Source organism: Jaculus jaculus, chromosome 1 (assembly GCF_020740685.1).
Source record: "Jaculus jaculus isolate mJacJac1 chromosome 1, mJacJac1.mat.Y.cur, whole genome shotgun sequence".
Lineage (NCBI taxonomy): Eukaryota > Metazoa > Chordata > Mammalia > Rodentia > Dipodidae > Jaculus > Jaculus jaculus.
The window spans coordinates 258,174,602-258,198,443 of record NC_059102.1 but is presented as its reverse complement, the minus strand read 5'-3'; the positions used below and the strand labels follow the sequence as shown (position 1 = coordinate 258,198,443).

Genomic DNA, 23,842 nt, shown 5'->3' with positions numbered 1-23,842 from the left:
ATGGAGATACCTAACAGATAGGAAAGCTGTCCTTGGAGGGTAAGGAAGGAAGCTGAGGACTTGGGGGTGGTTATACCCTGTGTAGGAGAGGGAGGAGGAGGGAGAACAGGCTATATCTAACTGGGGGGCCTCCAGCCCTGACCTTTCTGGGGAAGTTTATTATTATTACTATTATTGGGGGTGGGGAGGTGGGCTGTTTGCTGGGAAGGAGGAGCTTGCTGTGGGGCTGGAGGGAAGGGCCTGTGGCTGGGGTGGTAGATGAGGAGGCTGCTGAGATGGGAATGCTCCCCTTTAGATGACCCTGTCTATGTCCTTGGGCTCAGTCAGGGCTCAGTTCAGCGCCTGCCCCGGCTTGGCTGCCCAATGACATCTTGACTTTCTTTCCATTCTGGTTCTTTCCAGGCCAATTGTTCTCCTTCCCCACTTTGCCTTTCCTATTCTACATGCATTTCAGAAGCAGAGATATGTAGGTTTGAATCCCAAATCTGCTACCTACCAGCTTTGACCTTGAGCAATTCTGTTAGCCTCTCTAGACCTCAGTCTTTCCACCTGCAGTGAGTCTCATAGGAGCGGCTGCCTCACAGTCACTTGACAATGAAGGAGGGACTTTCCATTCAGCCCTCTTTGCACAGGGCCTGGTAGAGTCAGGGTCCAGTGAGCTGTGAATGCCTTTCAAGGTTACTACTGCCTCCCCAGCTCACCCTCCCTGTGCCCAAAAGGCAGGTAGATGGCTCTGATGATTGGGCCATACTGCTTGGCTGGAAGTTTGTCCCCAGAGAAGCAGGGTCCTGGATAGACCCGCAGGACACAAGGTTTTCCCTGGAATTTGGGTTGTCCAACATCCTGAGTCCTGGAGCCCCGAATGTCAAAATGGATAGGAAATCCCCATGCCCCCACTTCCACGCTGCGGGAAAGCTGTTATTGAAAAGATGCAGCGAGAGGCCCAAGGGTCCTGCTGGGCTCAGTCTGGGCTAGCCACGGCTCCTCTCTCCCCAGGATGCTGGAGCAGCTGCAGCCAGGTGCGAGGCAGGGAAGCAGGGCAACCCTTTACCTCCTGCCACCCCCTTCCACTCCGTCTTGGGACACCGGAGAAAGAATCCAGTGTGGGCCTCAGATACTCTGGGCAAGCACCCCACCACTCAGCCACATTCCCAGCCAACCGTCTTGGTCCCTTTTGCCTGCTTAGTTCTGACTCCACCAGGATCTGAGGAGAAATCTGGAGAGCCCCTGCTCTTCCCTTCCATCCTCTGCCCAGCCTGCCTACACCCCTTCCCATGAATTGGGGCTTTGTGAATCTTCCCCTGTTTGTTAGTTGTTGATCTCAGTGGTGGAAAGGCCTGGCCTGGGAGGCAGGGGACGGAGAGGTGGGGCAGCTGGAATAGCATTATGCAGCCCAGCATGAGGAGCCTTGCAAACAGACCAAGAGGGCCGACTCTGGGCCTCAGGGATGAGGGCGCATCCCTGGAGACCCAGCTCCTGGCCTCTCTTCTCTTCTGTCCTTCCCAGGCAGCCTCGGTGCTCCTGGGTGGGGTTCATTCACACTTCCACCTCATGGTTGGTGTGAATGTCCCAGGCAGGAAGGAGCCGGGGGACCCAAGCTGTGTGCCTACTGTGCTGGGGCTCTGTAAGAGCCCCGCTGCTCCCGTCTCCCCAGCCTCACTGGGTCACATCCCAGGCCAGCCCCAACTGCTGGAGAGTCCAGGAAGCTGAACATTTCCACCCAGGCACCTTGCTGCACCCATTCAAACCTGGGACTCTGTCCCAGAAGGGGGTAGGTCTTTGGGTGGGTGACCTGCGGTGCAGTGTGCCTTGTTGGGGATTTAGTTTGTGGCCCATAGGCAAGGCCTTCCTGGGGTCTCAGTGCGCATCCCAGGATGGTGACTGTTTAGAGGCATCTCCCCTACCCCTTGGGCCTTGGTGGCGACCATGCCATGTCTCAGTTTCTGGTTTGGGGAGATGAGCTCTCCATCTTCCACCCTGGGTTATATTTTATATTACCTTATCATTCTTAATTTTCTTTTAATTTTTTTCATTTATTTATTTGAGGGGGGGAGAAGGAGAAAGAGGCAGATAGAGAATGGGCACATTGGGGCCTCCAGCCACGATGCATGTGTCCCTTTGTGTATCTGGTGTATTTGGGTCCTGGAGAGTTGAACCTGGGTCCTTCGGCTTTGCAGGCAAACACCTTAACCACTAAGCCATCTCTCCAGCCCCCCCCCCACACACACACTTTTTTTGGTTTTTCAAGGTAGGGTCTCACTCTAGACCAAGCTGACCTGGAATTCACTATGTAGTCTCAGGGTGGCCTCGAACTCACTGCAATCAATCCTCTTCTGCTTCCTGAGTGCTGGGATTAAAGATATGAGCTACCACACCCAGCTCCATTCTTAATTTTCTTGAAGACTCATTGAATTTCATAAATGTGTATGTAAGGAAACTAAAATACAAAGGGGTCCCTACATCATTAGTGTCACTTGTCAGGAAAAGAAAGTAATTGCCAAAATAAAATCAATAACCACAAAACTACTTTAGTAACTTTGGGCCATCTGCCGCCAGCCTTGTCTGGTGTTTGGTTTTGTTTGTTGAGATGGGGTCTCCCTATGTAACCCAGGCTGGTGTCCTGTCTCAGCCTTCCACCTTCTGAGATGAGGCATGCACCACCATGCCCAGCTACTAGTCTTCGTTTAAAGGAAGATTTGTGACTGTTAGCAGGTATCACAGATGGGCTAGCACCACCCAGTCTTTCTCCACGAGTGAAGAGTCCCTTCCTCCCAGACCTTCTCTGTGCTGTGTGTGGCCCTTCTAAGCGCATGTGTCCTTCCCTGCAGAGCCGGCCAGCCGCCAGCCCATCATGGAGGTCCTCAAGGAGAAAGTGGAGGAGGAGGAGGCCGCTGAGCGTGAGGAAGCGGCGGAGAGGGGAGAGCGACATGAAAGGGCAGAGAAAATAACGCACCCCGTGGAGGTGCACAAGGAGGAGCCCATCCTGACCCAGGAGGCACTCCGCGACCTGGAGAAGACGCTGACGGAGATTGAGGTCCAGGTCCCAACCGAGCCCCCGTGAGTGCCAGGACCGGGGCTTTCTCCCCAGCAGCCTTGGCTCACGGGTCCAGGCACAGGCACACCGGGCAGAATGGTGCCCCCTACCCCGCTCAGAGGAGGGTCCAGGACAGAGCAGGAGGTGGTTAAGCAGGAAGGCTTTGCGTCTAGACCGCTTGCTCTGAATCCCGGCTCTGTTTTTCCTTGGCTGTGTGAACTTGGGCAAGTCACCCAACTTCTGTGTGCCACCATACCTTTAAGTGTGTAAAAGTGGAGGTGCTACTAACAATACCCCCCCCCATGTGGTGGTGAGAATTAAATGAGGAAGGTGGGGTCAGAAGCAGCTCTGGGGCTAGAGAAATGGCTTAATGGTTAAGATGCTTGCTTGCGAAGCCTAAGGACCCAGGTTCAATTCCCCAGGACCCACATAAGCCAGATGCACAAAGTGCCACATGCTTCTGGAGTTTGTTTGCAGTGACTAGAGGCCCTGGTGCGCCCATTCTCTCTCTCTTTCTCTCTGCCCTTTTCCTCTCTCCCCCACTCTCTCTCTCTCTCTCTCTCTCTCTCAAAAAAACAAATTATATATATATATATATATATATATATATATATATATATATATATATATATATATATATTTTTTTTTTTAAAGCAGCTCTGGTGCATCCCTGGTTGCCAAGGATGGCTTCACAGATCAATCGTATTCTCCCTTCATCACAGGGTCTCAACCAAGGCTCCTATTGATACCTCCAAGCTGCCTCCTTCCTACTCCACCAACTCGCCTAAGGAGGAGCATCTGCTTCAGGTGGCCGACAACTTCTCCCGCCAGTACAGCCACTTGTGCCCTGACCGTGTGCCTCTCTTCTTACACCCACTAAACGAGTGTGATGTGCCCGTAAGCCTGGGGCTTGGGGGGAAGAGTGGGGACCCAACCGAAGGGCTCAGGGAGGTGCACGGGATTTTTCCAGGGTCTCTAGGATGAATCACAGCGCCTCCTATGAATTAGCCCTGACTTGTCAAGAGGGAAGGGAAAGGCATGCCTGGGATTTGAATGGGAAAGTGTGATGTCTGTGTTTATTTTTCCTGGTGCTAAGAATGGAATCCAGGGCCTTGCACATGCCAGGCAAGCACTCTACCACTGAACTACACACACACACACACACACACACACACACACACACACACATATATATATATATATATTCTATGTCCCCCCTCTTTTGTTTTTTAAGGGAGGCATTCACAAAACTGCCCAGGCTGGCCTTATGCAGCTGTGATTTTAAATGGCAAGAGCTAAAATGCTAGGAATCACCTCACGGCTGAATGGAACCAGACTGGAGGGCCCTGACTTGTGACCTTTTCAATTAAGCCCATGCTACTCCAGCTACAGATGGGGAAAGTGAGGCCCAAAGAGGCTCAGGGAGGTGACCGAGACCACAAGGGGATGGGAGGAGGAGGAGCTAGTGTCAGGTACTGGGGCCTATCCTGGTTCACTTGGTTTTGTTATTCTGCCTTCCTTGGGAGGAGACAACAGCAGGGGCTGGAGACCACACTGGCCACCAGCTGCTCCTGCTCAGAACCTCTGCTGGCTCTGCAAGGGCCTCAGCCTGGTTCGAGATCTTTCATCTTCAGCCATGACTGGCATAAGCAGCTCATTTGACCTCTCTGGGCCTCAGGCTCCCCGGTTGGGCGCAAAGGGGGGGCGGTGGAGGAAAGGATGCCCCCCAGTTCTTCCAGCTCAGATCCAGAATAAGTATGTGCTGTCCCCATGCAAGTGACATGGTGCGTGCCTCAGAGCCACTGCCACTTACACTGGGCCAGGCCTTCCCTGCAAGGGGCTGTTCTGCCATCCTGGGGTCTGCAGGCCCGGACTCTGGGTGATCTTTGGCCTCCAGGGTCTCCCTACAGGTTCAAAGAAGGAGGCTGGGCCAGACACGGATCCTCACCAGTCCCTGGCACTATTTCTCCTCTTGTAGAAGTTCGTGAGTACCACCATCCGGCCCACACTGACACCCTACCCTGAGCTCTACAACTGGGACAGCTGTGCCCAGTTTGTGTCTGACTTCCTCACCATGGTGCCCCTGCCCGACCCTCTCAAGCCGGTAAGCACCACTCCTCCACTGCCATCAGGAGGCCCAGCAGGCCTGAGGTGGGAAGCAAGGCAGGTCTGGGAGAAGGAGGCTATGCCAGGCTTTGGCCCCAGTTCCTCGGAGACCTTATGGAACAAAAGTACAGAGAGAGCTACTTGCCTAAGCGAACTCAGCAAGCCTGGTCTCATCTTTGCTTTCTACCTCAGTTTCCCCTTTGTGATTTCAGGAGGTGCAGTAAGGTGCTGGCCATAGCCTTTAGCACCATATTTGGGCTTCTGACAAGCTTGGTCAGCTTCTCATTGATAATGGAGGGAGGCAAGAAGGAGTGAAAAATGGGGAATTGATGGAGGGAAGAGAGAGAAAGGATGAAGAGGGGGGAGTTTGAAGGCACACAATAAAATGTCAATCAAGGCTGGGCATGGTGGTGCACGCCTTTAATCCCAGCGCTCGGGGGTCAGAGATGGGAGTTTGAGGCCATCTGAGACTACATAGTGGGTCCCAGGTCAACCTGAGCAAAAGTGAGACCCTTCCTTGAAAAACAAAAAAACAAACAAACAAAAAAGCCCAGGGTATTAGATCGGATGTTTCTGTTTGCGACAACTTAGCCCCTGTTAGAAAATCATGCGCCCCTTAAAGTGACCGGTGTGTGGGGAATCACACAGCTTTTGTTTGCACCAACCTTGGGAGAATCCTGACCAAGCAAGGGACCCCTCAGCCCCCCAGGTGGGTGGTGGGTGGTGAGGGGACGCGCAGGAGCACTGACGGGTGGCCGGTGCTCAGCCCACGCACCTGTACTCCTCGAGCACGGTGCTCAAGCACCAGAAGGGGAACTGCTTCGACTTCAGCACCCTGCTCTGCTCCCTGCTCATTGGCTCTGGCTACGACGCCTACTGCGTCAATGGCTACGGTTCCATAGACCTGTGCTTCATGGACCTGACCCGGGAGGTGTGCCCGCTCACCGTGAAGCCCGTGGAGGTACGCCTGCCCCTGCCCTGAGCGGCCTGTGGCCTCCTGATCTGCCCTGCTGGCCTTGGAGGCTGGGCGCTTGGATGCAGCCCCTTTGCTGTCCCAAAGTCCCTATGTCACAGCTCTGGTGATTTCTCTGTCCTTAGCGCCACCTACAGCCCAGTCCTTCAAACTGCTATCTCCTCCCCCTTGTAACTGGGTACATTTCATGACCTCTACAAGGCTTCCACCTTAAGTCAAAAAGCCCATGTATTGTTTCCATAGAAGGAAATAGCCAACAAGTGAACCCTTGAATCCCTTCATTTGGTACTAGGGATTGGACCTAGGGCCTGGCACATTCTACCTCCGAGCTACATCCCCTTCCCAAAAGGCCCCTTTTACATAGAAACAATATCATCAACCTTTCAGAGTCATGGCTGAGTTTTGTGACGGCTCACTGAGAACTCCGTCATGATGACCAGAGTTGCCACATATGCAAGAAGCACTCTTATTTTATTCATTTTGAAAGTTATTACACAGAGTCCTGGGTTTCATAGTGGCTTTTTCATACATGCATGCCATTATACTTTGTTGTTAAGAAATGCTCTTAAATGCACCTTTACTGTCAGAATTACTGAAGCAGCTTATGTTTGGAAGACAGCTGTGCAGCGGACAGGACGGGTATTCCATGCCCTGGGTGGGTTTGAGGCCCCTGTGACCAGGGTCAGGCCCCTAAAAGTGTCTTCAGCTCAAAAGGCGGCTGGGTATCTGAGTCCCATCTGACTGGACACCTAGGTGACCCAGGCTCTGGTGGATGAAGAGGAAGAAGAGAAAGGAGGGTAGGAGGAAGAGGTGACAGAGCAGCTCGCTCACTCAGGCCCAGCTCCCGAATGAAGACAGAGCAAAAGCTTGTTGCCTGTGAAGGCCTGTAAGCCCACAGCCGGGCCTGCTGTCTGCGGCATATTTTTATTTTCTGGTTTTTCGAGGTAGCGTCTCAAACTAACCCAGGCTGACTTGGAATTGACTACGAAGTCTCAGGGTGGCCTCGAGCTCATGGCAGTCCTCCTACCTCTGCCTCCCAAGTGCTGGGAGCAAAGGCAGATTTATATCTAATAAGGACAGAGAACTTTCTGGATGACAAACCAGTTTAGTGTGGGCGTGGGTTGACGTGGCTGCTACTTGTGACAGCCCTGCATGGTTGGTGTCGTCATTATCAGTGAACAAATGAGAATGGAGAGATGAAACACCAGGGTCAAAAGGAAGGACATGGCTGCAGTCACACAGCCGGAGATGGAGACTCCGAGACTGAAGCCTGGGTCTGACGTCAACGCTCAGAGACTCACTGCTTCCTCCTCAGACTGTCATAGGCCATGTCTGCACTCTGCAGGGCTCTTCCCTAGGAACACATCTGACCTACATGTTTAGACACACATGCACACACACACACATCTGTACAAACACACATGCATAACTGCACACACACCTCACAGCATCACAGTATCACAGTCACACTCATACATGCACTCACCACCACCCCTCACACACAGGTTTTTCTATTCTTTCTTGGTCCGTCAAACTCAAACTTTGATCAACATATGAAACCCTCCAATGATAACATCTGAAACTCTGACTCCGAACTATCTTCCCCCGTTCCTGGCTCAGAGCTGGTTCATCCTGGGCCCAGCTGTGGGGAATGGGAGAACTCCAACCTCTTAAGCACTGGCCTCATCATTCTTAACTGCTTGGCAGGGCCAGATCCAAAGAGGAGAGGACCACCTAAGGCTCCCATGGGGGTACCACTGTCAGGGCTAGGAGGCTTGCGGGCTGCAGGAGCTGGTTCCAGGGCCTGCAGGATTGGGTCCACAGCCTTGGAACCTGTAAAGTGTATGGGTCTGGGGTTGAGCCTCCCCCTCCTGTTGGGTGACAGGTGATCAAGAAAGTAGAGAAAGCACCGCCTAAGAAGTACACCATCAAACCACCTCGAGACCTGAGCAGCAGGTTTGAGCAAGAGCAGGAGGACAAGAGACAGAAGCAGATCCAAGCCGAGCGGGAGCAGCGGCTCAAGGAGGAGGAAGATCGCATCCTGGTGGGTCCACATGGCCCTGCAACCTGGGAAGAATGGTCACCCAGAAATGACATGGGGAGTGGGACAAAGTCCTTTCTTGGGAATCACAGAAAACTTATCCAGAGAAAGATTGCCTTGCTTTTTTTTTTAATGTTTTTCTTCTTTTATTTAGTTATTTATTAGAGACAGAGAGAGAGAGAGAGTGAGAATGGGTGCGTTAGGGCATCTAGCTACTGCAAATGAACTCCAGACACATGCGCCATCATGTGCATCTGGTTTACATGGGACTTGGAGAATCAACCCTGGGTCCTTAGGCTTTGCAGGCATGCACCTTAACTGCTAAACCATCTCTCCAGCCCCACATTGCTTTTCTTTGAATGACCTTAACATATACATATTATATGCACATATTATATCCATATATATTTTATCCATTTATAATACGGATATGTAATATGTATATATACATACTATATGCTGAATACTCTATCCCTAGTACTAGCACTCCCTAGAATCAAATCAATGTGCCAGAGATCTGATTTCTACTTACTGCTTATTTTGTGTGTGTGTGTGTGCCACAGCGAGCATGTGGAGTCAGAGGACAGTGTCTGGGTTGCTCCTGGCCTGTCCACCTCATTTGAGGCAGAGTTTCTTGCTTTGGATTTTCACTTTGCTGGATTGGCTGGGTTGCTATGAGTTTCTGTCTCTGCCTCCCATCTCCATCTGCATCAGTACAGAAACCCACCACTGCGTGCTGCTTTTTTGTGTGTATTTTTATTATTACTATTAACAACATATTTCAAATGGATACATCATGTATTGGTACCCTCTTTTCCCTCATTCCTGCCCCCATTCTGAGATGCTCTTCAGTGGGGTTGCAGGTATTCCCTACGGGGTTGTGGGTTTTGAGTGATGGGAGGCAGGAATGCCTCCGGGCATGATGTCTCAACCTGTGGCTCTTACATTCTGCTCTCACTTCTGCAAAATCCCCTCAGCCGTGGTGGGTGAGTTTGAAGCCTACTTGCTGCTTTTTACATGTGTTCTGGAGATCAAACTCAGGCGCTTCGGCTTGAGCAATGAACACTTTATCCAAAGAGCCATCTTCCCAGCCCTAAGACCCTCCCACTTTATTGATTGAAACTGGGGCTCGCAGGAGGGGTGATGGAAAGACAACTGGGTTGTCCTGGGTTCCCCGCTCCTGGGTCTGGATTCCGGCCCCAGATGGCTGGTGCTCACCCACCTTCCCTCTGCAGGAGGCTGAAAAGGCAAAGCCCGACCCCCTGCACGGCTTGCGAGTGCACTGCTGGGTCCTGGTGCTGGCGGGGAAGCGCGAGGTACCCGAGTGCTTCTTCATTGAACCCCTGACAGGGCGCAGCTACAGCACCCAGGATGACCACTTCCTGGGCATCGAGAGCCTCTGGAACCACAGGAACTACTGGATTAACATGCAGGACTGCTGGAACTGCTGCAAGGTGTGTAGGGGGCGGGGAGAGGCAGAGGCCAGGGTGGTGACCATGCGGAGACCCGCCCATGAGAGCACTGAGCGCCCCTCAGCTCAGGGCCCACACCCTTGTCCATCAGTGACCATTCTTGTAAGATGAACTTCTCTGACTTGTGTGTATCTTTTTTAAAAAAAATATTTTATTTATTTATTTGAGAGAGAGGAAGGGAGAAAGAGCAAATGGGCATGCCAGGGCGTCCAGCCTCTGCAACGAACTCCAGACGCATGCACCCCCTTGTGCATCTGGCTTACATGGGTCCTTGCGAATCGAACCCAGGTCCTTAGGCTTCGCAGGCAAGTGCCTTAACCACTTAACCACTAAGCCATTTCCCTAGCCCATGTGTATCTTTTTAAGCTGGGAATTGCTGGCTTGTGTGAATGAGATTTTTTTTAAAGATATTATTGTGTGTGTGTGTGTGTGTGTGTGTGTGTACATGCGGACACCTTGTTGAGACAGGGTGTCTTCTTGCTTATAACTTGTCATGCCAGGCTGGCCGGCCCCAAGCTTCCACCATCCTCCCGACTCCCATCTCCATGCAGGAGGCTGGAAGTACAGATGCTCATGACTGTGTTGGGCTTTACATGGGTTCTGGGGTTCCAAACTCAGGTCATCAGGCTTGCAAGCTCTTTTACTCACTGAGCCATTTCCAAGTCATGAGCAAATCTTGTACACCTTTGTGTGGAAGTATAACAGCCATGTGGAAATGTGTGCACACGATAAACGCGCTGCTCTCTAACCTCCTATAAACTAAGCATGCCTAACTCCTGTTCCCAGACCAAGAAAGAGAGGGTTGTAGTCAGGTTCACATTGCTGGTAGAAATCACCCAACCAAGAGCAGCTTCTGGGAAAAAGAGGTGAGCTAGGTGCTTTGGGTCAGCCTTCTTATTGATGGCAGCCAAAGATAAGAAAAGTAAATGTAAGATCCTCTGAAGGCTTTGAGGCTCTTCCGGGTCAGTAAAGAATTACGAAGTGAAGAGCTGGGTGTGGTAGCACACACTTGTGACTCCAGAACTCCAGAACCCGGGAGGCTGAGGCAGAAGGATTGTGAGTTCAGGGATGATTGTGGTTAGAGAGTGAGATACTATGTTAAAAACAAAACCAAATGAACAAGAAGGAACTAAGAGAAATAAGAAACCTGACTGGCTGTGTGGCTCAGTGGCAGAGCATTTGCCTCCTCAGATGGGGCAGAACTGAGGCTGCCCAGGGCCTGGTTCACAGCATCCGTGTGGTCAGTGTCCCTGAAAGATAATGGTTCTTCAGAGGTTGTTGTGTGATTCAGCCCTTCCTCCAGCCTGAAGGTCTTCCTCCTGTCCTTTGCACCCCTACCACCACCCTAGAGTCACCTGCACCAGTTCCAGGGAAAGGGTACTTATGACAAGCGCAAGTTGAGGCCAGTGGGTCAATACTGTGTCCCGAGGTGAGGGCATGAAAGAGGAGAGCATAGCATTGATCCATCATGGGCATTGCCCAGGGAGCACTGGAGCTTTGTCCCCTTGGAAAACCAAGAGTTGGCATCGGAGACAGGAATGGTGACGTGTGCTCACAGGGCTGCCTGGTGCAACGCACCCTGGGCATGCAGGACGCATTCATCACCCCATCAGTTCTGCGGTCTCTCTCTGGGAACTGAACTTGACGTTAAAGCTTGTTGTAGTCAGCCTCGTGTTGTTGGGATGAACATCCAACCCAATACTGTTTATGGGAGGAAGACATTTAGCTCAGGCTCACAGGGTCCAGGGGAGTACCACCCATGGCAGAAACAGCTGGCTCCCTTTTCTAGATACAAGCAGAGAGACACGACCAGCAGCCGGCACCCCAGCACGTGTGAACCCCCAGAGCTCCAAGTGCTCTCTGTCCACACACCTTTGGGCTGGGATTCAGATTCGGACCCCCCAGGGACATACACCCTCTAGCAGGAATCTTTCTGCTAGGGGCTCAAGTAGGAAGTTTAATTTAAGGAAAAAAAAAAAAAGATTGAGTCTATGGAACCAAACATTCAAACTACCACAAAGCCAGAGAGCACATCCAGCTATGGTTTGCCCCTTGCAACAGTGACAGAATCGGCAAGACGGAAAGGCAGGTCAATGTCTGTGCATTTGGGTTCTTTCCCACTAAGCTTTGTCCCCAGTCTGCTGCATCAAGCACCTTTCTCGCCTCCTCTGCCCTGTTCTCCAGCTAGAACACAATACTCTGGCGCCCCCCTGGGACAGAACAGGAAAGTCAGCGCAGGAGCAGGGCTGCTTCGCCTTTGGGGATGGTCAAGCCTCAGAAACCCTTTACTTCCCTTTGGAACATGATTGGGAGCTGGGGGGACATGTCACCTGGGAGGCAATTCCCGCTGCTGGGAACTGTCTGGCCAATGATGGTGGTGAGGTGAAAAGCAGGCAGAGAAGAGTCCTACCTGGCTTTATGCACAACTACTGCATGTAAGTGCCACGTGTCTGTGCCTGACTTCTGGCTTTCTGGCAGGGGGGGGGGGGTGGTGGTGGGGGGTGGGGGGTGGGGGTGGTGGTGGGGTGGAAGTTGTGGGGGGGAGGGACACAAAACAAGAGGAGGTTTATTTTCAACAAGCTCTTTACTGGAAGGGGCCAGATGCTCCTCCCATGAAGTCTCACTGGCTTGCCTGTCTGGGGTGCTCTACAGTGATGTAGAGTGACCTCACATCTAGGCCTGTCCCCAGCTAGAGAGCATTCATTGCCAAGTCTCTCCCAGACACAATACAGAATTCTTCCTCTGGCATTGGGTAGGAGTGTCAGGCCCCTCTCCCCCATGGACCTCAGTTTCCCTGTTGAGAATGAGGAGTGTAGCTGGACTTTAAGAGTCCACCTGGAGGGCTGGAGAGATGGCTTAGCAGTTAAGTGCTTGCCTGTGACCCCTAAGGACCCCTGTTCGAGGCTTGATTCCCCAGGATCCACGTTAGCCAGATGCACAAGGGGGCGCACGCGTCTGGAGTTCGTTTGCAGTGGCTGGAGGCCCTGGCGTGCCCATTCTCTCTCTCTCTCTCTCTGCCTTTTTCTCTCTCTGTGCCATGTCCGTTGCTTTCAAATAAATAAATAAAAATAAACAAAACATGATTGAAAAAAAAAAAGGGTCCACCTGAAGCTGACATTCTGCCCAGCTCTGGTGGCCTCTGGGAGTAGCCATTTCGAGTTGCCTACAGAGCAGGCGCAGATGTGGGAGCCAAGGGGTGCACTGTGCTCATTTCCTCCCCAACAGGACTTGGTCTTTGACCTGGGAGACCCTGTGAGGTGGGAGTACATGCTCTTGGGGACTGACAAGCCTCACTTGGCTCTGACAGAGGAGGACGAAGAGGAGGATGAAAGAATGGATGACGAGGACTGTATTGAAGATTTGGTGAGTCCTGTGATGGGGGGCCGGTGGACGGACTTTGCACCATCTTACTTCAGGCAGCTTGACACTGTCCCTGAAAACACATTTGTGCATGGGTGTGGGTTCTGGGTGGAATACTCGTAGAGTTTTCAAAGCAGAAGTGCTCAGTCAGTGATCTCAACGGACAGATAGATAAACTGGGCCCAGACATGTCTAGTCTTGCTCAGGACCTTCTGGTGGGCTAGGAGAGGGCTGGGACTTGAATTCAGGGTCTTCCCTACCCACAGGTCACCCTATTCAAGAGTTGGACTTCTCTTTAGGGAGCATGTGCCTTAGAATTGGGTAATAAGAGCCAAGGCAGCCCCAGGACTTGCGACTCTGCTGGTTCGCCCTGAGTAGCCACTGTGATTCCCTGCCAGGTCTTTCTTGTCTGTCCTGTCAGGTCTCCTAAGGTTGAGGGCCTGGGGTGTCCCCACATGGTCAGCCTTGCCTCCGTGATCTCCTAGAGGGAGACCTTCCAGGCTGGTCTGAGTGAGACCCTGTGTGGGAGGTCAGGGTCCAGGGGCCTTAGGCATTGGCTGTGTGACCTCTGACAAACTTCCTCAGCTTTAAGATATTTCATTTCTCCTCTGTATTAAAAGGGGGAAGGGGCCACGGTTGTATTCATAGCAATGATAGCAGGTGCATTAGTCTGCTAATGCTGATGTAACAAAGTGCCACAGACTGGAGGCTTAACAACAGAAATTCATTGTCTCACGGTTGTGGAGGCTGGAAATCCAAGATCAAGGTCCAGCAGGGCTGGTTCCTTTAGAGATCTCTATGGGTTTGTTGGTGGCTGTTGGCCCTGTGTCTTGCCTGATCCTCTTTGAATCTGTGTCCCAATCTCCTCCTCTTGTAAGGACACCAAGAATACTGACTTGGACCACATAAGGACCTCATTTAAACTTCCTAGTCTCTTTAAAGACCTTGTTTCCAAATGCAGCCACATTCTTAGGTATGGGGGAGGGAGGGGGTGACTTTGGCATATGATTTTGGAGGGACATACAGCAGTACCACTGTGACAGACAGTACCCGTGTGGCCTCACTGAGTGTCAGGCTATGTTGTTGGTGACAACAATAAACCTCTGCCACCTGGGCCAGCATCATTACCCTGTCATTCCCTGTTACAACTTGGGAACATGGGAGTGATGTGAGTCACTGAAAGGGTCCCGCCAGTGAGTGAGAGAGCTGGAATCTGAACCTAAGCTGTTTGGCGGCAGGCCTGGGTTCTTGGTGGTAACTCCATTCCAGCTCCGGGGGCTTCTTGAGAATGACTGAGGCCACTGGTGTGATAGGCTTGTGTAAAAAAGCACTGCCCTGTAAACGTAGGATACCTCCACATCTCTGAGCACCAGCACCCCCTGCTGGCCACAGGCAAGCACCAGCCCCTGTGCAAGGCTTGCAGCCTGTTGAGGTTACTTTGTTGTTGCTGGGACAAACACCCAACCAGAAAGAGCTTATTGGAGGGAAGGGTTTATTTCAGGCTTGCAGGTTTCAGGGGAAGCTTCATCATGGCAGAAGCTGGCTCACTTCCATACATCCATAGCAGACAGACAACGGCCAGCACCAGCAAGTCAAACAGCCAGAGCTCAAATTAGCTCTCTACACACCTTAGGGCCGGACTCAAGATCTGCTCCTAGTAACATACCTCCTCCAGCAGGGCTCTGCCTGCTGAAGACTAAGTAGGACGCTTAGTCTTTTTTTCTTTTTTATTTGCGAAAAAGAGAGGGAAAAGTGGAGGGGGGGGGAACAGAAGGAGAGAATGGGTGCATCAGGGCCTCCACCCACTGCAAACAAACTCCAGATGCACGCATCACCTTGTGCATCTGGCTTTATGTGGGCACTGGGAAATCAAACCCAGGTCCTTAGACTTTTCAGGCAAGTGCCTTAACCACTGAGCCATTTCTCTAGCCCAGAAGCTTAGTCTTAACAACAATTAAAAAAAAATACTGGAGGCTATCAGGAACACAGATTTGCATTCAGACCACCACACAGCCCTAGGGGCAGCACTCTTCGCCCTGGGGCACTGCTCCACTTTGCAGCCCCATTCCATTCCTGAGAAAGGAATCTCTGTTGCTTCCAAGTATGGCAGCACCCCCGAGAGTCAGCACTCAGTCTTGGAACCCCAGCAAAAATCAGAGTCCCCAGCTACAGCCCATCACCAGGCTGCCTCCATAAAGTTCTGCCAATGAGCACTGCTGATTACTCATCCAGTGTGTCCCAGAAAGAAGTCACAGTGAGAGGAGATGTCATAGGTCTGAACAAAAAAGGGATACACAAGCCTGACATGGTAGCGCACGCCTTTAATCCCAGCACTTGGGAGGCAGAGGTAGGAAGATCACTGGGAGTTTGAGGCCAGCCTGCGACTACATAGTGACTTCCAGGTCAGCCTGGGCTAGAGTGAGACCCTACTTCAGAATACCCCCCAAAAAGGGAGGAGTATACACAGAAAATCCCGAGTCTCCAAATTACTTTTGTCTACTTACAGTTGTCTAGGTTAGGCCTTATTTCACAGATGGGAAAAGGGCAGTAATAATTATGTCACCTAGGCACAGCCCCAAGTCCTTCATGTTTATATCAATGACTCCTCCTAAGAGATCCAGCAAAGACAGACTCAGAGTAGATGAGAGGCTTGCTTACTGCCACCCCCTCCCAACCTTGATGGCACTGGACAGAGCCAGGGGGCTTGGCTCCACCTGACTCGGAGCTCTTCTCTGGTGTTGGCGCTGGTGACATGGTTGGGAAGGCTGGCATAGCTGCATGACCAGGAAAATGGGAGTGGGGGCCTGCCAGAGGTGACTCTTCTTCCTCTTCTCCATCCTGGGTGGTTCTCATGTCCCCTGGCTCCCTGGGGAAACTGATGGGCTTCCTCCACTGACCTGTGGGGGCAGGGATGGGGACAGGGGCTTTGGCATGACCTCTGCTCCAAGGTCCCAGCCAGTACCTACTCCCTCTCTGCACAGGGCAAGGAGGATGAAGATAAGAGCTTCGACATGCCTCACTCATGGGTGGTGCAGATTGAGATCTCCCCAGAAGGTCTCTGCTGTTTGCTGGTCCGCTGTCCTTCCCAGAACCCGTCCCTGACCCCAGGGAAGACTGCTGCAGAAGGTTCCCCTGGTCCTACTATCCACCTTTCCAGATAACCCACCAGCTCTGTGGACAGTGTCTGACTGCGCTGACACACAGGACTGGGCTCAGTTAACATAAGGACCATGAGGACCAGAACGCAGCCCTTCCCCTCCCTCGGGTTCCTGTCCAGAGGAAGCCATAGGCAGGGTACATGGCAGGTGGTTTAGGATGTCAGGACCCAGAGAGATGGGCAGAGAAGGTAGGAGGGCCCACATCTGCTCATCTTGGAGTGCCCAGACCCAGAGGAAGGACATTAAGTTCTAACATGTGGCGAGTTCTAGAAAGGTAGAGATGAGAACCCAGGGCAGGCTCCCCCAGCCCAGTTCAGATGTGGTGCTGAGTGGTAAGAGCAAAACTCAGCTCTAGCAGGAAGGGTTCTGCACAGGCAAAGCCCTGGCAGTGGCTGGGTGGCTGGGGCACAGATCCCATTCCTGGGTAGGTAGGCTCCTACCCAGCCTGCCTGAGAATGCCTCAAAGCTGCAGTCAGTAAGTGACAGATACTCACCACCTCCTTGGCACTGGCACGGGGACCTAGGGGTGCTGAGAAGACAGTTCGATGGCAGGGGATAGATGAGCTGCCCAGTCTAGAAAGAGACTCCCCAGCCCCTTCTCCCCCACAGCATTTGAGATGCGCTGCCCAAATGGGAACAAAGTGATCCAGTACAAAAGGGCGCAGCTGGAGAAGTGGGCCCCGTACCTCAACAGCAACGGCTTGGTGTGCCGCCTCACCACCTATGAAGACCTGCAGTGTAAGGCCTGCTGTGGGCTGGGGAAGGCTGTGCGGCTGTGGGCACATCACTCCTACTCTCTGTGTCTGCGGACCCCGCTGTCCTCTTTGTGCCGAGACTTGTGGGCTAGCAGCTGCAGCAAGCACCCTTGTGTCTCCACAGATACTAAGGTGCTGGAGGTAAAGGAGTGGTTCCAGAACCGGGAAGACATGTTGGAGCTGAGGCACACATATGAGACTACAGGCCTGCACATCGACTACTTCAAGCCGGGCCACCCCCAGGCTCTACGTGGTGTGTGGGCCCCACTGCTGGATGGTCAGGAAGCTAGTGGTGGGGGAGAGGATCCCTCGTGCCATAGGACAGCTCCCAGGACAATTGGCAGGGGAATCCACAGAGTTCTTGAATAGCAGGCAGCAGACATCGCGTTTGCCTCCTAAAGCCAATTAGGTGTGTAGACAGCTGAGGAAGCACAGAGAAGGAAGGAAACATGGGCAATGCTCCTTCAAGAAAGTCAAAGCCAAGGCCACATGCCTGTACTGTGCCTGGGCTCAGTGGGAAATCCTCCTCAGAGGGCACCCACAGTCAGGGCCACATTTAAAAGGGCTAAGGATACTGAGCAACAGGACCACCTGACATCTTCCACAAGGACAAAACAAAGGGAAAAGTGCCCACCTTACAGTTCTGGCTGGAAGCCCGTGAGGTTAGGAAGAGAAGAAAGAACACCTCTTCCAAGACTCCCCATACTCACCCAAGAATTCACCAAAGAAGAGCCTAAAACAAACCAACCACATTTGGCAACTGGAATTTTCAAAATAAAAGTAAACCAATTAGGGACCATGTTATAGCTTTCATTGTTGGCAAAGATGAAGGCACAATGGTCCTCCCAGATTTGTACAGGAGTGGGAAGCAGTAGACAGCAGTTCCCTGTTGATGCTGGTGGCTCACCAGATGAACCTTCTTGAGGACAGTTTAAAAAAAAATTGTAATTCACTTGGGTTTCAGTGTAGCCCAGTGGTACAGCATGTGCCTAGCATGAAGGCCCGAGGCTCCATCTCCAGCACAACAATAATAACAACAGTAACAACCTTAACGCTTTCTTTTTTGGGTTTTTGAGGTTGGTTCTTGCTCTAGCCCAGGCTGACCTGGAATTAGTCTCAGACTGGCCTCGAACGCACAGAAATCCTCCTACCTCAGCCTCCCAGGGCTGGGATTAAAAGCATTGGGCCACCATGCCAGACTGGTGAGATTGTATTTTTAGCAACGAATAGGCAAGAATCAAACAATGTATGATACAGATGTTCATCATGATGTTGTTTATAAAAACAGAGAGTTGAAAATAGCCTAAATAGCCATCAGTAGGGGATTGGGTCCATAGCTACTGTTCCTCCACAATGTAGAGCTGCCTCCTCCTCCCTGGTCAGGTTACCAAGCCACTTGCCATAGCTCCTGGCACTCACCTTGCCCTCTCTCCCCCAACCCACTTTGCAGTGCACTCATACAAGTCCATGCAGCCTGAGATGGACCGCGTTATGGAGTTCTACGAAATGACCCGTGTGGACGGCCTGATAAAGCGCGAGGAGACACCCACAACAATGACGGAGTACTATCAAGGACGCACAGACTTCCTAACCTACCGCCACATCACCTTTGGGCCCAGGGTTAAGAAACTCTCTCAGAACAGTGCAGAGTCAAATCCCCGGCCCACAGTGGTAAGAGCTCGCTGGGCCCGGGGTCCTGCTGCCCAGCTGCTCTGGCAGACAGTGTGCCCAGGGTGGGGAAGCCCTAGCTCTGGAGTAGCATTTTGAGGCTGGGACACTAAGTGTGAGGCCAGGACTTCACCAAATGCAGATTCCTATACTCACTGGGGCCACACTGTGTCTCCAACCACCAGACTGAGAAACTTCATTTCCTTACTATGATGGACACTCATGGCCTAACACCTCAAAAATAGTGAAAATACCACAAAATGATGTCTTTTTGGTGTTAGTGTGGATTAAAAGGTTTGGTCTTAGCTGGACATAGTGGCACATATCTGTACAACTCCCAGTACTTGGGAGGTACAGGCAGAAGGACCAAGGGTTCAAGGCCATCCTCAGCTACACAGTAAATTGGCTGCTAGCCTGGAGCTATGTAGGACCATCTCTAAAGAAATATGGTGATGGGGCTAGAGAGATGGCTCAGTGCTTAAAAAGGCACTTGTCTCCAAAGCCTGCTGCCCCATGTGCTATCCCTCAGCACCCACTTAAAGCCAGATGCAAAAAGTGATGTGTGCATTAAGAATTTGGTTACAGTAGCAAGCCACACGTGCACACACACTCACTCTCTCCGCTTGAAAATAAAAAATATTTTAAAGGCTGGAGAGATGGTTTAGCGGTTAAGCACTTGCCTGTGAAGCCTAAGAACCCGGGTTCGAGGATCAATTCCCCAGGACCCACGTTAGCCAGGTGCACAAGGGGGCGCACGCGTCTGGAGTTGGTTTACAGTGGCTGGAAGCCCTGGTGCGCCCATTCATTCTCTCTTTCTCTCTCTGCCTCTGTCGCTCTCAAATAAATAAAAATAAACAAGAATTTTTTTAAAAAAGATGGGGGTGTGAAGGTTAGCACCTCTGTTTCGTCCGCTTTGTGTAGATTGTGCTTTATTTCTTCCAAGTCACTACCTGTGATTTGGCAGGTGAGCGTCCCCTTCCCTCCTAAGGGCTTTCTATGTCTGCTGGTCAGATGGTGAGCGCCCCATCTCTTGGGTCAGGCTGCAGTCTTGTGGAGGGACCTAGGGAAGTCCAGGCCCACATGGTACTGAAAACCCACGAGGTTCACAGAATTCAGAGTCTGGCTGGAAAGGGGTGCGTCAATACACAGATGTAAAAGATAGCAGGCCCTAGGGTCCTGGGAGTCCTTTGCTCCGCCAGCAGAGCTCTCGCTGTAATTACCCCTCTCATGCTCGGTGTGTTTTGGCCACACAGAAAATCACCGAGCGGTTCCTTCGCAACCCGGAGAAGCCCGCGGACGAGGACGTGGCCGAGCGCGTGTTTCTGATCCCGGAGGAGCGCATCCAGCTCCGCTACCACTGTCGCGACGATTACATCACCACGTCCAAGCGCGAGTACGTGCGGCGCACCGAGGTCGACAGCAAGGGCAACAAGATCACCATGACGCCGGACATGTGCATCAGCTTCGAGGTGGGCAGGGCTGGAGAGTGGGGTCACTCCCTAAGAACTGCGCCCCTTCCTCCTGTTCTCGCAGTCCAGCCAGGAAATTCATTTGCGCTCCACTTGGAAAAACCCAAGCCCCTGTCTAGGGATCCTTTCCTTTGCAGTTTCTCTGAAAATCTTTCCTATTCCAAGGAAATTAGAACCCAGCCAGCTGGAACCACTTCCTCATGTTCTCTGCTCTCCCCACTGGCGAGCAGAGAACACCCCCCCATCCCAGAGATCCATGAAATCTAGTGGAAGTTTTCACCTTCCTAGCCAATCCACTGGCTCCTGACACATTCCTCAGTTCCTCTATAAATCTTATTCCTCTTCTTCTTCTACTCCTCTTTAAAAAAAGTTATTTTTTGTTCTTCTCCCCGCCCCCACCCCGAGGTAGGGTCTCAGGCTGACCTGGAATTCACTATGTCATTTCAGGCTGGCCTCCTGCCTCAGCCTCCCGAGTGCTGGGATTAAAGGCCTGCACCACCACACCTGGCTCCCTCTTTTTTTTTTTTTTTTTAGGTAGGATCTCATTCTAACCCAGGCTCACCTGGGACCCTCTGTAGTCCAAGGCTGGCCTCAAGCTTCCAGCAGCCCTCCTACCTCTGCCTCTCAAGTGCACCATCATGCCTGGATTGGCTCCTTTTCTTTACTCTCTGTATTTTTTTTAAAGGAACTGCCATCTTTTAAAATATTTTATTTATTTGAGTGAATGAGAGAGAGAAAGAGGAAGAGAGAATTGGTGTCCCAGGGCCTCTAGCCATTGCAAACAAAACTCCAGATGCATGTGCCACCTTGTGCATCAGGCTTTACATGGGCACTGGGGAATCAAACCTGGGTCTTTAGGCTTTGCAGACAAGTGCCTTAACCACTGAGCCATCTTTCCAGTCCCCCTATGATATGTATTCTTATAGATAAGGAAACTGAGGCTGAGAGAAGTTAAGCAACTTTCTTGGGGGTCACACAGCTAGAAAGAAGTAGGAGTAGACTTAAAACAAATGGCCCTATGATCCTAACCATTGCAGCCTGTGTGTCACTGTGGTGGTTCTGGCCCAGGTGGAACCCATGGAGCACACCAAGAAGCTGCTTTACCAGTACGAGACCCTGCTTCACCTGAAGAGCGAGGAGAAGCTGTCCCGACATCAGGCTTGGGAGTCAGAGCTGGAGGTAAGTTCCCATGGGGCAGTGGGACATGGCAGGGTGGGAGGGTCCTAATTACGCATGCCCCCTTCACGTGCAATTGAGGTGCTGGAGATTCTGAAGCTTCGTGAGGAAGAGGAGGAGGCACACACGCTAACCATCTCCATCTACGACACCAAGCGCAATGAGAAGAGCAAGGAGTACCGGGAGGCCATGGTGAGCCCAGCCACGTTCAGGCAGCGTTCCCAAGAGCCCCGCCTCTGGGGTGGGGAGAACTAGAGGAGTTCTTGGGGGGCCCTGTGTAGGGATGACATCACTGAAGCCTGGGGAATGTCCTTGCTGACCATCATCCACTGAGCTGACCATTTTGATGGTTCTAAGAGCCTTCAGGATCCAGGCCACTCGCCCGGGGCTGTGGGCAGCCAAGGCCTGTGGCACAAGGGAAAGAATGAAACGTGCACGCCCCCCTCTACCAGGGCTCCCCAGGAAAGCTGTGGCCTCCTCTGGGAACTCTTGCAAAGTGACTCAGAACCCAGGCTGAGCACCAGGCCCCTGCATCACAGGCCTTTGGCTTGTACCTCAGGGTGCGAGGGCCAGTTTGGGTTTCTGGCAATGGCCGGCTGGGTGTCTCTAGCTTTCCTGGCCTCTGTCCACTCATTCAGGACCTTATGGGCAAAAGAGAACAATGGTGGGAGTCCAGCATCACTAATAATCACTGTTCTTTACCACACGATTGGCTGTGGGCCATTAGACACCAGGCTACGGGTTTTACAGACAGAGCCGGTCTCAATTTTCAGAGAAGGAAAACAGTCTTAAGTAGAGACATGACTTCATGTCAGAAACAAGAATTTCATGTCACCCCTAAACATGGGTACAAAAGGCCATCCAATCTCACAGTTCGCCACGTGCTGGAACCTGGATTTGGGGTCTGGCTTTGTCACTCCGTGGCTGCAGAGCTGGTAGAGATTGAAGGCCCTGCTCTTCCAGTTGACTGCCTCCCCACCCCCTCCACTGACAGGAACGCGTTTTGCACGAGGAACACCTGCGGCAGGTGGAAGCCCAGCTGGACTACCTGGCCCCATTCCTGGCGCAACTCCCTCCGGGCGAGAAGATGACCCGCTGGCAGGCCATGCGCCTCAAGGACGAGTGTCTCAGCGACTTCAAGCAGCGCCTCATCGACAAGGCTAATCTCATCCAGGCGCGCTTTGAGGAGGTGTGGCCATAGAGGAGTGCCGGCATCCTCAGCCTAGCCCCTCACAGATCTGTGAGGGACAGATGGGTGGACACCTATGTCTGTGCTTGGGGCTCAGGTAGATTTCATGTTGGTAACAGGAACTGCAGGTCACCTCAGTGATATGCTTGAGCTGTTCTCCCCACTTTTTTTTTTATCGAGGTAGGGTCTCACTCTAGCACAGGCTGACCTGGAATTCACTATGGAGTCTCAGGGTGGCCTGAAACTCATGGCGATCCTCCTACCTCTGCCTCCTGAGTGCTGAGATTAAAGGCGTGTGCCACCACGCCCGGCCCACTTGTTTTTTATATGAGTGGATGGGATGGAGAGATGGGTGGGATGAGTAGATGGATGGAAAGATGTGTGGGTAGATGGAGTGGGTAGATTGGTGGTTGGGTAGGTAGATGGGTAAGAGGACATATTGTTGGACAGACAGATGGACAGGTGAAGGGATAGGCAGAGGCATAGATGGGAAATATATGAGCGGGTGGATAGACTTGTTGAATTACATCAGCTCCTAGTCCTTGCCATTTCTGTGGGTTGGATGCATGAATGTGATTCCCACACAGTGGCTCAGTTAGTTCCCAGAGCTCTACCCAGAGTGGGGTAGGTGGCGAAGGGGTATAATAACCTGTTTTGGAGATAAGAAATTGGAGGCTCTGGGCATGTCAGTAACTTGTCTAGACCGTTTTGGGTTTTGTTTATGGGTTGTTGGGGATGCAGCTCACGGGCCTGGGAGCCTGAGCACGTGCTAGGTAAGAGTTCAGCCACTGAGCCATGATGATCCCTGGCCTGGCTGTTTGTTTTGACCCTGCTCTGACTTCACAGACATGCTATCCCACATAGCATGACCCCACACGTTTCCATCCAACACTTTATGACCTCTATCTCTGCCCTGGTGGGACTATAGTAATCTGTGAGCTAGCAGCTTATGTCATCTTTCCTGCTCATCTCCCTGTGCCCCCAGGAGACCCAGGAACTGCAGAAGAAGCAGCAGTGGTACCAGGAGAACCAGGTGACCCTGACACCCGAGGACGAAGACCAGTACCTGAGTTACTGCTCTCAGGCCATGTTCCGCATCCGCATCTTGGAACAACGGCTCAACAGGTGAGAGGCTGAGCCAGGAGTAGTCTGGGGACAGCTCCACCAGCTGGGCAGTCCCTCACTCTCTCTCCCTCTGTTCAGGCACAAGGAGCTGGCCCCACTGAAGTACCTGGCACTGGAGGAAAAACTCTACAAGGACCCACGCCTGACGGACTTTGTAAAAGTGTTTATGTGATGCCCTGCTTAGGACCACAGCAGAAGCCACCACAGAATGAAACCCTACCTTTTGCCCTGGTCCCTGTGCTCCCATGATGCCCCCTCTGCCTCACCACTTCCTCTGTTGCTCATCATCTCACCCCATAAACACATTTCTAATTTA

At 52.1% G+C, this 23,842-nt stretch overlaps 1 protein-coding gene across 2 annotated transcripts; it reads left to right on the top strand.

Annotated features, from left to right (window-relative positions):
* On the top strand, nt 1-23,842 carry Drc7 (dynein regulatory complex subunit 7). Of its 2 annotated transcripts, XM_004663511.2 has the most exons (18): nt 1-39; nt 2,829-3,057; nt 3,757-3,931; nt 5,013-5,138; nt 5,907-6,101; nt 7,999-8,157; nt 9,390-9,608; nt 12,852-12,989; nt 15,968-16,040; nt 16,754-16,882; nt 17,024-17,152; nt 18,350-18,570; nt 19,821-20,036; nt 21,105-21,215; nt 21,294-21,404; nt 22,207-22,401; nt 23,387-23,526; nt 23,605-23,842. In XM_004663511.2, exons 2-18 carry the CDS (start codon nt 2,852-2,854, stop codon nt 23,696-23,698), a joined length of 2,637 nt encoding a protein of 878 aa, XP_004663568.1. In that variant the 5' UTR covers nt 1-39; nt 2,829-2,851; the 3' UTR covers nt 23,699-23,842. The 2 variants fall into 2 exon arrangements, with proteins under 2 accessions (XP_004663568.1, XP_044996948.1); XM_045141013.1 differs by lacking the exon at nt 5,907-6,101.